The sequence below is a fragment of the Bufo gargarizans genome, chromosome 6 (genome assembly GCF_014858855.1).
Source record: "Bufo gargarizans isolate SCDJY-AF-19 chromosome 6, ASM1485885v1, whole genome shotgun sequence".
In the NCBI taxonomy this organism is placed as follows: domain Eukaryota; kingdom Metazoa; phylum Chordata; class Amphibia; order Anura; family Bufonidae; genus Bufo; species Bufo gargarizans.
In genome coordinates, this window is record NC_058085.1 from 164,300,419 (window position 1) to 164,313,216 (window position 12,798).

At 43.2% G+C, this 12,798-nt stretch overlaps 2 protein-coding genes across 2 annotated transcripts in view; one reads left to right on the forward strand and one right to left on the reverse strand.

Annotated features, from left to right (window-relative positions):
* Positions 1-2,355, forward strand: part of VSIR (V-set immunoregulatory receptor) — a 75,326-nt gene extending 72,971 nt beyond the window's left edge. Inside the window, exon 7 of the mRNA XM_044300082.1 lies at positions 1,360-2,355. Within this exon, the coding sequence (XP_044156017.1) occupies positions 1,360-1,391 (32 nt within the window). The 3' untranslated portion in view covers positions 1,392-2,355. The remainder of the gene's footprint in view (positions 1-1,359) is intronic.
* The window catches only part of CDH23 (cadherin related 23), a 1,302,172-nt gene that overhangs the window by 237,056 nt on the left and 1,052,318 nt on the right, over positions 1-12,798 (reverse strand).

Below are 12,798 nucleotides of genomic sequence, written 5' to 3' on the forward strand. Positions count from 1 at the left end.
TCACTAGTGGCACTTAACTCTTTAGTCAGGGGCGTGATGGGGACCCACAGCAAAATTTGTACAGGCCGCCTCCAAGCATGTACACATAGGCATACTCATACACGCACTCACCATATGTATAGACAAACTCATACACGTACTTACCACATACATGGACACAATCATACATGCAATCACCATATACATGGACACACTCATACACGGGGACTCACCACATACATGCACACAATCATACATGCAATCACCATATACATACACTCATACACTCACTCACCACTTACGTTGACACACTCATACACACACTTACCACATACATGGACACACTCATACATGCACTCACCATCAGCAGTGGAGGGAATATTCAGTGATAGCAGCTACAGGGGAAGGGGGAAGGGGGAGGGGGGGGGGCAGAATACACATGAGGTGGGGTACTGAAGAGCCCTGTGTTCAGGATCAGCCAGGAAGCTTATCTATTCTTTCCTTATACAATGACCTCTGCACCGGTCACAGAGCATGCCTAGAAAACTCTCCCATAGAGATCAATAGCGTCCCCTCCTGTCCATTGTGTCTATGGCCAATGGGGCTGTCGTAGAGCAATTTATTTTTCAATGCTGTGTAAATGCTTTTAATAACAGCTCAGGCAAGATGGCCGCCCCCATAAAAATGTTCAGGAAATAGAATTAAAAAAAATCTACAATCAGAAAATAATAACAAATTTAAAAATAAAGAGATGTGTTACTTTCAGATTTTAACTGTCAGATAACATTTTTAGTGACACAGTTTCTTTAAAGTCCCCTAAGGAAACTTAAAATACGTGTAAAAGAAAATGTTTACATCTAGCAGTCTGGCGAGAGCAGGTCAGTGTGAATCTTCTGATACAGGAGGCAGGGTGCAGGCATTACATAAAATGTAATTATTAGTGGAAAACCCCTTTAAGGAGTTAATATGTTACCCCCAAAATCCACCTTGTAGTGTAAATTGCATCAGAGCCAAAGATATTTGAGCCTCTGCTCCATATCATTGGGTTGGCAGCAGCTGTCATCATAAACATCAGTCAGTGCCCAGTGCCTAGCTGTCATTTATAGTTCAGTGTATTTAGCATATGCCATCTGCACATGTTGAACTACATGCCAAATCGTGCCCAGTTGCAGCTTTAATAAAATGATTCATTTCTTTGGGTGACCACAGCCTAGGTTGTAACCAAAGGGCCCACAGCATATAATCACATTACAGCTTTCGTCTTACAACATGGAATGAACATAAATACTATGGGGGACAAAATCAGACACTTTTCATGAATCTTCACCAGTAATTCAAAACCATGAAGGTATCTATAACCTCTTTTACAATGTTTTCCAGAGCCAGTACCAGATTCTCCTGATCCACTATAAATGAAGACCAGAATACCTGTAACTTTCAGGGGGAAAAAAGACTGTTCTGTTCACTTATTTGAAGTCTGGGCACTTTGGCATCTACTCTAGATCCAACATTTATGCAGTACAGAGTTCAGAAAGAAACCAGTTGTCTACTGTATGTAAAAGGATTATTAAACTGGACTGATAATCCTAACATGTCCCAGATTCTACTAAATAAAAGGTCAACTTTGCTTAAAGACCTTTCTATAACGAATGTCACCATATATGATATCTATTGCCGGTGGTTTGATGTCATAGAAGAACACGATGCACATAGATTTATAGAATATACTTTGTATAGAGAATTTTTTACTTATGTTTTTAAAAAGTTGCATATGAGACAGAATATGTTTCAGGATATTCATCTGTACAGAACTGTTGGAAAATATTCGATTGTAGTCTTATGTTCTTTGAACCTGTAAAGTAGTTTACATAAAACTTTTTGATATGTCATACAAACAAATCAAAAGTTTTGATTGGTGGGGGCCTGAGTGTGGAGACCCCTACTGATCACTAGAACAAGGAGAGAAAAGTGCTCACATTTCTTGTTTCTTGCTGAGGCCCCAGCAGTTGGACCCCACCAATCATACACCTATCTCCTATCCTACAAAGGGGCAACAGCTTTAAATCTAATGTGTAATTTTCTTATACTTTGTTACTGCCTGAGAAAAAGAAAGAGAAGAAACCAGTCAACTGGTTTTCATTTTGAACAATTTCAGAAGAAACCCTCTAAAATTAGAAGCATCTCCTCAGTAACAAGATTGATATGATCTACTGTTTAATAGTCCAGCACATACCAAATATTACTTTCTGTACAGAATCCACAGCTTCCTATTTTAGTATAATTCTAATGTATAATATGCGTTTGTTATAGTCATATTTTACTTTGGTTTGTTTTTATGTGTCTTTACATGCTGTTTTATAAAGTACCGTAGTAAGACTTTTGTACATAGTGTATTTACTTCAATAAAGGAACTGCAGAATTGTAACATATTACTGATAAGTAACCAAAAAGGTCTGCAAATATACCAAGTTACCTTACATATACCATACTTTCAAAATAGAAAAAGTAAGGCAGCTCTCACCTGCAACAGTAGAATCACCAGAGGTGCACGGATGCCGCTCCTGGGTGCGGTATATACAATAAGAAAGAGAAGAAAATCCAGCTCTCTCCGGTGAAAAAATGAGAAACTTTAATCCAGCAAGTTTAACCCCTTAAGGACTTAGGACGTATCGGTACGGCATGGTTCCCGAGTCCTTAAGGACCCATGACGTACCGGTACGTCATGAGTTTAAAATAAGATTGCGGCGCCCCGGGGGTTAATCCGAACGGGATTTTGGCTGAAATCATTCAGCCGGCATCCTGTCACAACGCCGAGGGGGGTCATGTGACCCCCCCCCGTATCGGCGATCGCAGCAAACCGCAGGTCAATTCAGACCTGCGGTTTGCTGCGCTTTTAGCCGATTCTGATCCCCGCGGTCTCTGACCGCGGGGATCAAACAGTTAAAATGCCAGAAATTAAGTTTTTATTAACCCCCCCTGCACCCCTGAATGATATTATGTGGGCGGGTGGTGCAGGAGGGGTGTCGCAGGCGGTGCGGGAGGTGCGGGAGGCGGGCGGTGCGGGAGGCGGGATCACGATCCCCCGCCCGCCTCCCCTTGAATAATCGTTGGCTTCTAGTGGGTATACCAGGGTGCCAGCACATTGCTGGCACCCTGGTATAAACGGCTGACATCGGTGATGCGATGTCAGCCGTTTAACCCTTTCCATACAGCGGTCCGTACGGACCGCTGTATGGAAAAGGTTAACAGGTCAGGGAGCTCCCTCCCTCTCCCATCGGGGGGCTGCTGTGCCTTTGCAGCCCCCCGATGGGAGAGGGAGAGAGCTCCCAGGCAGCCCCCCAAGCCCCGTCCTTACCCTTCCCCGTCTGCGAAGTTCTGAACACTACTGAGCAGACGGGGAAGGTTCCCATGGCAACAGGACGCCTTCTCAGGCATCCTGCTGTCCATGGTGCTGAACAGATCTGTGCTGAAAGCAGAGATCTGTTCAGACAAAGTGGTAAGTAAAATACAGTACAGTACAATATATATTGTACAGTACTGTATTATACAGACATCAGACCCACTGGATCTTCAAGAACCAAGTGGGTCTGGGTCAAAAAAAATGAAAAAAAAAAAGTGAAAAAAGTTAAGATAAAAAAAAAACATTTATCACTGAATAAAAAAAAAATAAAAAAAATACACTACACATATTAGGTATCGCCGCGTCCGTAACGACCTGATCTATAAAACGGTCATGTTACTTTCCCCGCACGGTGAACGCCATAAAAAATAAAAATAAAAAACTATGAGAAAATTGAAATTTTGCCCACCTTACTTCCCAAAAAAGGTAATAAAAGTGATCAAAAAAGTCGCATTTACGCCAAAATAGTACCAATCAAACCGTCATCTCATCCCGCAAAAATCATACCCTACCCAAGATAATCGCCCAAAAACTGAAAAAACTATGGCTCTTAGACTATGGAAACACTAAAACATGATTTTTTTTGTTACAAAAATGAAATCATTGTGTAAAACTTAAAAAAAAAAAAAAAAAGTATACATATTAGGTATCGACGCGTCCGTATCGACCAGCTCTATAAAAATATCACATGACCTAACCCCTCAGATGACCACCGTAAAAAAATAAAAATAAAAACGGTGTAAAAAAAGCCATTTTTTGCCATCTTACATCACAAAAAGTGTAATAGCAAGCGATCAAAAAGTCATATGCACCCCAAAATAGTGTCAATCAAACCGTCATCTCATCCCGCAAAAAATGAGACCCTACTTAAGATAATTGCCCAAAAACTGAAAAAACTATGGCTCTTAGACTATGGAGACACTAAAACATTTTTTTTGTTTTAAAAATGAAATCATTGTGTAAAACTTACATAAATAAAAAAAATTGTATACATATTAGGTATCGCCACGTCCGTGACAACCTGCTCTATAAAAATACCACATGATCTAACCTGTCAGATGAATTTTGTAAATAACAAAAAATAAAAAGGTGCCAAAAAATCTATTTCTTGTTACCTTGCCGCACAAAAAAGTGTAATATAGAGCAATCAAAAATCATATGTACCCTAAACTAGTACCAACAAAACTGCCACCCTATCCCGTAGTTTCTAAAATGGGGTCACTTTTATGGAGTTTCTACTCTAGGGGTGCATCAGGGGGGCTTCAAATGGGACATGGTGTCAAAAAACCAGTCCAGCAAAATCTGCCTTCCAAAAACCGTATGGCCTTACTTTCCTTCTGCGCCCTGCCGTGTGCCCGTACAGCGGTTTACGACCACATATGGGGTGTTTCTGTAAACTACAGAATCAGGGCCATAAATAATGAGTTTTTTTTGGCTGTTAACCCTTGCTTTGTAACTGGAAAAAAAATATTAAAATGGAAAATCTGCCAAAAAAGTGAAATTTTGAAATTGTATCTCTATTTTCCATTAAATCTTGTGCAACACCTAAAGGGTTAACAAAGTTTGTAAAATCAGTTTTGAATACCTTGAGGGGTGTAGTTTCTTAGATGGGGTCACTTTTATGGAGTTTCTACTCTAGGGGTGCATCAGGGGGGCTTCAAATGGGACATGGTGTCAAAAAACCAGTCCAGCAAAATCTGCCTTCCAAAAACCGTATGGCATTCCTTTCCTTCTGCGCCCTGCCGTGTGCCCGTACAGCGGTTTACGACCACATATGGGGTGTTTCTGTAAACTACAGAATCAGGGCCATAAATAATGAGTTTTTTTGGCTGTTAACCCTTGCTTTGTAACTGGGAAAAAAATATTAAAATGGAAAATCTGCCCAAAAAGTGAAATTTTGAAATTGTATCTCTATTTTCCATTAAATCTTGTGCAACACCTAAAGGGTTAACAAAGTTTGTAAAATCAGTTTTGAATACCTTGAGGGGTGTAGTTTCTTAGATGGGGTCACTTTTATGGAGTTTCTACTCTAGGGGTGCATCAGGGGGCTTCAAATGGGACATGGTGTCAAAAAACCAGTCCAGCAAAATCTGCCTTCCAAAAACCATACGGCGCACCTTTCCCTCTACGCCCTACTGTGTGCCCGTACAGTAGTTTACGGCCACATATGGGGTGTTTCTGTAAACGGCAGAGTCAGGGCAATAAAGATAAAGTCTTGTTTGACTGTTAACCCTTGCTTTGTTAGTAGAAAAAATGGGTTAAAATGGAAAATTAGGCAAAAAAATGAAATTCTCAAATTTCATCCCCATTTGCCAATAACTCTTGTGCAACACCTAAAGGGTTAACGAAGTTTGTAAAATCAGTTTTGAATACCTTGAGGGGTGTAGTTTATAGAATGGGGTCATTTTTGGGCAGTTTCTATTATGTAAGCCTCGCAAAGTGACTTCAGACCTGTAGTGGTCCCTAAAAATTGGGTTTTTGTAAATTTCTGAAAAATTTCAAGATTTGCTTCTAAACTTCTAAGCCTTGTAACATCCCCAAAAAATAAAATATCATTCCCAAAATGCTGCAAACATGAAGTAGACATATGGGGAATGTAAAGTCATCAACATTTTTGGGGGTATTGCTATGTATTACAGAAGTAGAGAAACTGAAACTTTGAAATTTGCAAATTTTTCAAAATTTTTGGTAAATATGGTATTTTTTTATCCAAAAAAATTAACTTTTTTGACCCAATTTTTGCAGTGTCATGAAGTACAATATGTGACGAAAAAACAATCTCAGAACGGCCTGGATAAGTCAAAGCGTTTTAAAGTTATCAGCACTTAAAGTGACACTGGTCAGATTTGCAAAAAATGGCCAAGTCCTTAAGGTGAAATAGGGCTGAGTCCTTAAGGGGTTAAAATCCATACAGGTATACAAACAGTCAACGCGTTTCAGACCTCAGAGAAATATGGGTCCTTCCTCATGACAAACGAGATGTCATGAGGAAGGACCCATATTTCTCTGAGGTCTGAAACGCGTTGACTGTTTGTATACCTGTATGGATTTTAAACTTGCTGGATTAAAGTTTCTCATTTTTTCACCGGAGAGAGCTGGATTTTCTTCTCTTTCATACTTTCAAAATGGAATGTAAATGGGTGTATTGGAACCGTGAGGCAGAATGCAGACCTGCTTTACTGTATAAAAATATGAAGAGCAAAGCTGTGAGTTCTACTTTCTTTCGAGTAACAAAGGAAATATGTATCAAACAGGAAGCAAGATTATTGGACTAGAATGCTGCTGCTAATACGCATATGCTCACAGCATAATGTACTTACTAGAGATGAGCGAATTTTTCAAAAACTCGATTCGCTGGTTTGCCAAATTTTTCGGGAAAAATTTGGTTGGCTCCAAATATATTCGTGGTGAATTACGTAAAAAAACTGCTATTTCCTGGCTGCTGAGAGCCTTTATAGTGGTGTAGAACACTGTGCCTTGCAGTAATACGCATAGGGAGTCTGATTTGGTAGTGAAATAATACTGTGAGTCCGTATGACATGCAGATGACAGGCGTTGCTCTTAGAATCACTACACAGTTCACTTATTAGGGCAGTCATGGGGCCAAAACTGACCAAATAACTTAAGTGTGAACTCAGCCTTACAGGTCGATGTTAGCGCCAAGAAGAAGTGCACTCCTTTTACCCTGTCATCAGCTGATTCCACATATATGTTTACTGAACCTGTTCTATTAAACGCTTATACAAGTAGAGCCCCCCCTGACACAGTGGAGAGGGTGTCAGCAGTAAGTTTGTGTTTACGTCACTGATTAATTTTCCCTTCCTCTGATCCGTCAGAACAATAACCCACAAAAAACGGATCCTGTCTGTGGAGCATATGCCTTCACTCGGTCAGCATTTGCTCAATAATCCATCAGTATTGCTAATGCCCAAAAAAACAGGAGTGGATCTAAAACAGAGATGACACATGAATGGAATATTTGCATGTCTTCTGTGTTTTGTACCCACTCCTGATTTTGGCTACCAAATCACGAGCCACAGAGTGGCACAATGACAGAGTCTGGAGTTGGCAGCAGTATGAGGAGGCCACCGAGTTACACAATTACAGAGTCTGGAGGTGGCGACAGCAGCAGCATCAGGAGGAGGCCACAGAGTGGCAAGGTGACATAGTGTGGATAAGGCAACAGCAGCATCAGGATACCACAAAGTGGCAAGGTGATATAGTGTGGAGATGGCAGCAGCAGCATCAGTATACCACAGAGTGTCAAGGTGACATAGTGTGAATATGGCTTAAGCAGCATCAGGATACCACAGAGTGGCAAGGTGACAGTGTGAAGATGGCAGCAGCATCAGGATACCACAGAGTGGCAAGGTGACATAGTGAGGATAAGGCAGGAGGATACCACATAGTGGCAAGGTGACTTAGTGTGGGGATGGCAGCAGCTGCATCAGGAGACCACAAAGTGACCCGGTGACAGAGTGGGGCGGTGGGCGGTAATACCAGATGAAGGTGGGTGAAAGAAGGAGCACTTGGCATCAGATGTGTGGCATTAGGTGGGTGGCAGCATCAGAGTAGTAGCTGAGGCAGGTAGTCAGAAGAAATCGGTCTCTTTTATCAAAGTGTTGGTGTGGCACAATGGGTGATCTAGTATGATGCATCAGGAATTGGTGGTTGGAAATCCTGGCTGATCCACGCCTGATTCATCTTGACAAAGGTCAGTCTCTCCACATTTTGGGTGGACACTGGACAGGCGAGTTCTCCTTGGGGTAACTATGGCCCCCGCTGCACTAAACAGCCGCTCTGATGCCACACTACTGGCTGGGCAGGACAGCTTTTCCAGGGCAAACTCTGCCAGTTGCAGCCACAAATCCAGTTTGGCTGCCCAGTAGTCCAGCGGATCTTCAATGTGGGTTGGCAGGGTGCTGTCCAAGTATGCCACCACCTGCTGGTTCAGATCCTGCTCCAGTTCTATCTGCTGCTGCTGGAGAGTAGTTTTTTCCCTATGCGGGTGAAGAAAGTTACTCATTAGTAACTGTAGACTCAGGCTGCTGCTGATGGAGCTGGTTCTGCTCCTGCCACCCCACCCCTCCCCAGCAGCCATGGCAGTGGAATGTGAGCGCAGAGGGCCCCCCGATCAGACCTGCGAGATGATGGACGAGGGCACAGATAGGCAGCGGCCAACTGACTACATAGGATGTCTCTATAGTAGTTCAGTTTGTCCTCCCTCTCAGTGGGTCTAAAAAGGGCCCACATTCTGGACCGGTAGCAAGGGTCCAACAAATTGAAGAGCCAGAAGTCATCACTTTGCCGAATGGTGACAATTCGGATGTCACTACGCAAGCAAGTGAGCATGCATCGGGCCATTTGTGCAAGTGACTCGGAGGGACTCCCTACCTCCATCTCCACTGCATACTGCCACGGTGTATCTGGGTCCTCTGTCTCATCTTCCTCATCGCCCTGTAGCTACTCTGGCTGCTCCTGCTACTCCTCTCCTGTCAGCTGAGTAGAAAAATCACCCATTTTGCTACACATTGTCTGTGCTCCAATGTCCTCCTCCTCCTCTTCTCCTCTTCCAGTTCAGCGCCCACAGGGCTCATGTGGCCATGAGATCTAGGCGCCACGTTTCCAGTCCCCTGACCTGCCATTATTAGCACCATTTGTTCCAGGACATGAAGCAGTGGAATGATGTTGTTCATCCCGTAGTCCTGGCAACTGACAAATAACGTGGCGTCCTCAAAAGGCTGGAGCAAACAGCAGGTGTTACGCATGAGCTGCCACTGGCTAACATCGAAGTTTCACAGGGAGTACTCCTATCCGCTTGCATCATCAAGAAATCATTTATGGCCTTTCTCTGTTCGTTTAGTCGGTCCAACATATGGAGTGTGGAATTCCAATGGGTAGAAACATTGCATATTATTAGCCTATGTTGGGGGATACCGTTCTGCCGCTGCAGCTCAAGGAGGGTGTGCTTTGTGGTGTACGTGTGGCTGAAATGCATGCAAAGTTTCCTGCCCATTTTTAAGATGTCTTGCAGATGGGTGGAAGACTTCAGGAATTGCTTGACAACCAGATTAAACACGTGTGCCATGCAGGGCGCATGGCTCAGCCCTCCTTGACGCAGCGCCGATACAATGTTCTTCCCATTGACAGTCACCATGGTTCCGATTTTGAGTTGGGGAGAAAACCAGGATTCAATTTCTTGACGAAGAAAATGGAGCAGTTCCTCCCCTGTGTGACTTAGTTCGCCCAAGGAAACGAGGTGCGGAACAGCGGGACACTGCCGTGCCCTGCACATGTGGTATGCTAGAGGGGCACAGTGATTTGTTCCTGCAGTGGAGGCTGAGGAGGCAGAGGCGGACATTGTCGCAGGAACAATGGCGTGACAATGTGGAGGAGAAAGTGGAGTGGCCTGGCCAAGTTGCTGGGGTGGCTGTGCAGGAACCTTTTGGCTGAGGTGGTGGAGCCTTGACTGGCTGAAACCAGGTGCGTGCTACTGGGTGATGCAGCAGTTGCTGCAGCAGGCTGGACCACCACATCGGAGCCACGTTCTCCCAGGCCACTGTATTGCAACTCTGCATATGTTGATGCAGGGTCGTAGTGCCAACATTGGCACTCTGGCCATGCTTCACCTTCTGCCCATGTTCACCTCCTCCGGCGGCATAACAAAAAACTGCCACACTGCCGACTAGGTTATTTTCCCCGCAACAGTCCACACTGACTGACTGCTAACGCCGCTGCCTCCATGAACCCTTGAACCACTACTTCCTGGGCAGATAGGCTGCTGCGAAGCAGGTGGTCTACCCCAGGCACGTTTGGCTCCCGACCTCCCACTGCTACCACCCTGCTGACTCCCGGACACCCTATCGACTTGCTGGCTCTGCCGCTCGCTCATGGGTAAGCTGCCACCCTCTCCTCCTGATGATGATGCACCCGGCTCCCAAGTGTGATCGGTTTCATCATCGAGTAGTGTCTGCACATCACTGATGCCCTCCTCAATGGTCTCTGGGTCAGGAGCCTGAGAACTCGCAACACCACCTCCCATGCCACTCTCCTTATCACTACTTGCCCGCCTAGCAGAGGAAGCGGCGGGTGTCTCCTCTACATCTTGGCTGGCCAGTGGCTGCTGACTGTCATCTAGTAGCTTGTCCTCGCTGAAAAGTGGAGCTGAACCCACAGCATATAATACTTCTCTGGGTGAGGGAACAGAAAAGGACAGAGACTTTTTTTTTTACGCTTCCCATTCATTTCAATGAATGCTGATGCTGATTATTGCCTCTATTGTTACATAAAATTTCAGATAAATGCATTTTGACTTGCATTTGTAAAAATGCATAAAATATTCTATAAATATAAATGAATTCATTAGAGCATAGACAAACTGACACTTCTGAACACACTATAGGAAAGATTTATCAAAACTAGTGTAAAGGAAAAGTGACTTAGTTGGCCACATTTGACCTTTCGTTTTCCATAGGAACGCTGAGTGGAATCTGGTTGCTAGGGTTTTCTTTTCCACCAGTTTTGCTAAATCTCCCCATATGGGTTTAGATCAGAACTCAGCAATATGCCCTCTGTTTTCACCATATTCCTATAACAGGTTCAATAATAGGGAGAGGATGTGACTCACCTGTTCTACGTTTTCATTTTTGAAGCATTTCATTTGAATATTAGTTCATCTTAATGGAGCATACTATACCATAACAGCTGGTTATTGAATACTTCTTCAGTACTTAATAGAAACCTATACAATTATTATTGTGGATATCACTGTTAACGAGACAGGTTACTGTAGAGGTCACTAATAAAAGGGGCGGCCGCTGTGGAGGTCACTGTTAACGGGGAGGGCGCTGTGGATGTTACAGTTAAGGGGGCAGGCCTCTGTAGAGGTCACTGTTAAAGGGGCGGGGTACTGTAGATGTCACTGGTATAGTGGATACTGTCGATATCTTTTAACAACACACACAAACATTAAATGAAATAGATAAAATATACCTGTGCAAAACCTGGTCCTTCTGCTAGTACTATATATTGATGAGTTTTCCTGTCAGGCTGCTCAGCCATGATGGCATATTGTAGGCAGAATTAGATCATTACCATCCATTATAGAGCAGAGTGTGGGCCCAACACCACACCTTCCCAGGCAGCTCTTCAAGTGGTGGCAACCAGTTTGTCTCTTATTCCAGGACAGGTTTCTGGCAGTCACTATAAATTATTCCTGGAGAACCCCTTTAAGAGCTAAAGAATTTGACATGTTGAAATACAACTGCCTGACCCTTATGCCTATGACATATGCCATAGCGGAATCTGTGGCACATTAGATAGTTGAACGAAATCAGTGGGTTCGACTGATACATATTCTAATAACCTATATTAGCGTTCCTTCCTGAACCATACAATACTTCCCAACAGGTTAGAAGTATATATATATATATATATATATATATATATATATATATATGATCTGTAAACACATCTATTTAAAATTATGACAGTCACAATATACTATGCAAAAATCTTCTATAAAAGGACTTGATACTATAGTATTTTATTTGTAAACTTGTTGTCTGTTGTAAAAAATATACAAAGTCATCATTGCCATCAGTCATGATTAATGGGGTATTCCCTCTTAGGTATTTATAGCATAGCCACAGCATATGTTATAAATAACTGATAGGTGCAGGGCCCACCTCTGGTATCCAGAGCTAATAGTAAATGGGGGCTTGCTGACCACCATTTGCTGTTTCTCATTTACTGCATTCTTCATATACATCAAAAGAGAGTTAGCTACATTTTAGTGTGTTCCATTCTTGGATTCTAACTCTGGGACCTTCCCATGTGAGGGGGTGGATGATAGATGTGGCAGGGGACATTAAGCTACAACCACTGCTTCTGAAATTTTCATAGGTCATCCTATTAATTAAAAAAATAAAATAAGATGGATCAAAGAGGATCCTAATATATAGGAAAAATTGCACGTTGGCATACAAAATCCCAATGAATTCAATTCAAGTGGAATCCATTGTAATATCCATTTCCTTACATAAAGGAATTTTCTGGGAGTAGGTCACCAGTATGTGATTGTTGGTGGTCTGACACCCAGCACCACCACCACCTGTTTGAAGAGACCACAATGCTCCACTGAGCACTGTGCCATCTTCACAGCACACCAAGTGCAGTGCCGTACATTGTGTAGCGGCTGTGCTTGATACTGCGGCCTAGACCCTTTTACATAAATGGGACTGAGCTGCACATACACCATGTAAACAGTGAACATGACTTGACTCACCTAGGAAGCACAGTGGGCTTCTTCAAACAGATGATCCCTTAGTGGTGGTCACTGGTCACGTCACAGCATCATGTGACCACATTACCAATCAGCCTTTTGTGTGTCCATGTGTCTGGTGCATAGACTGTGCAGT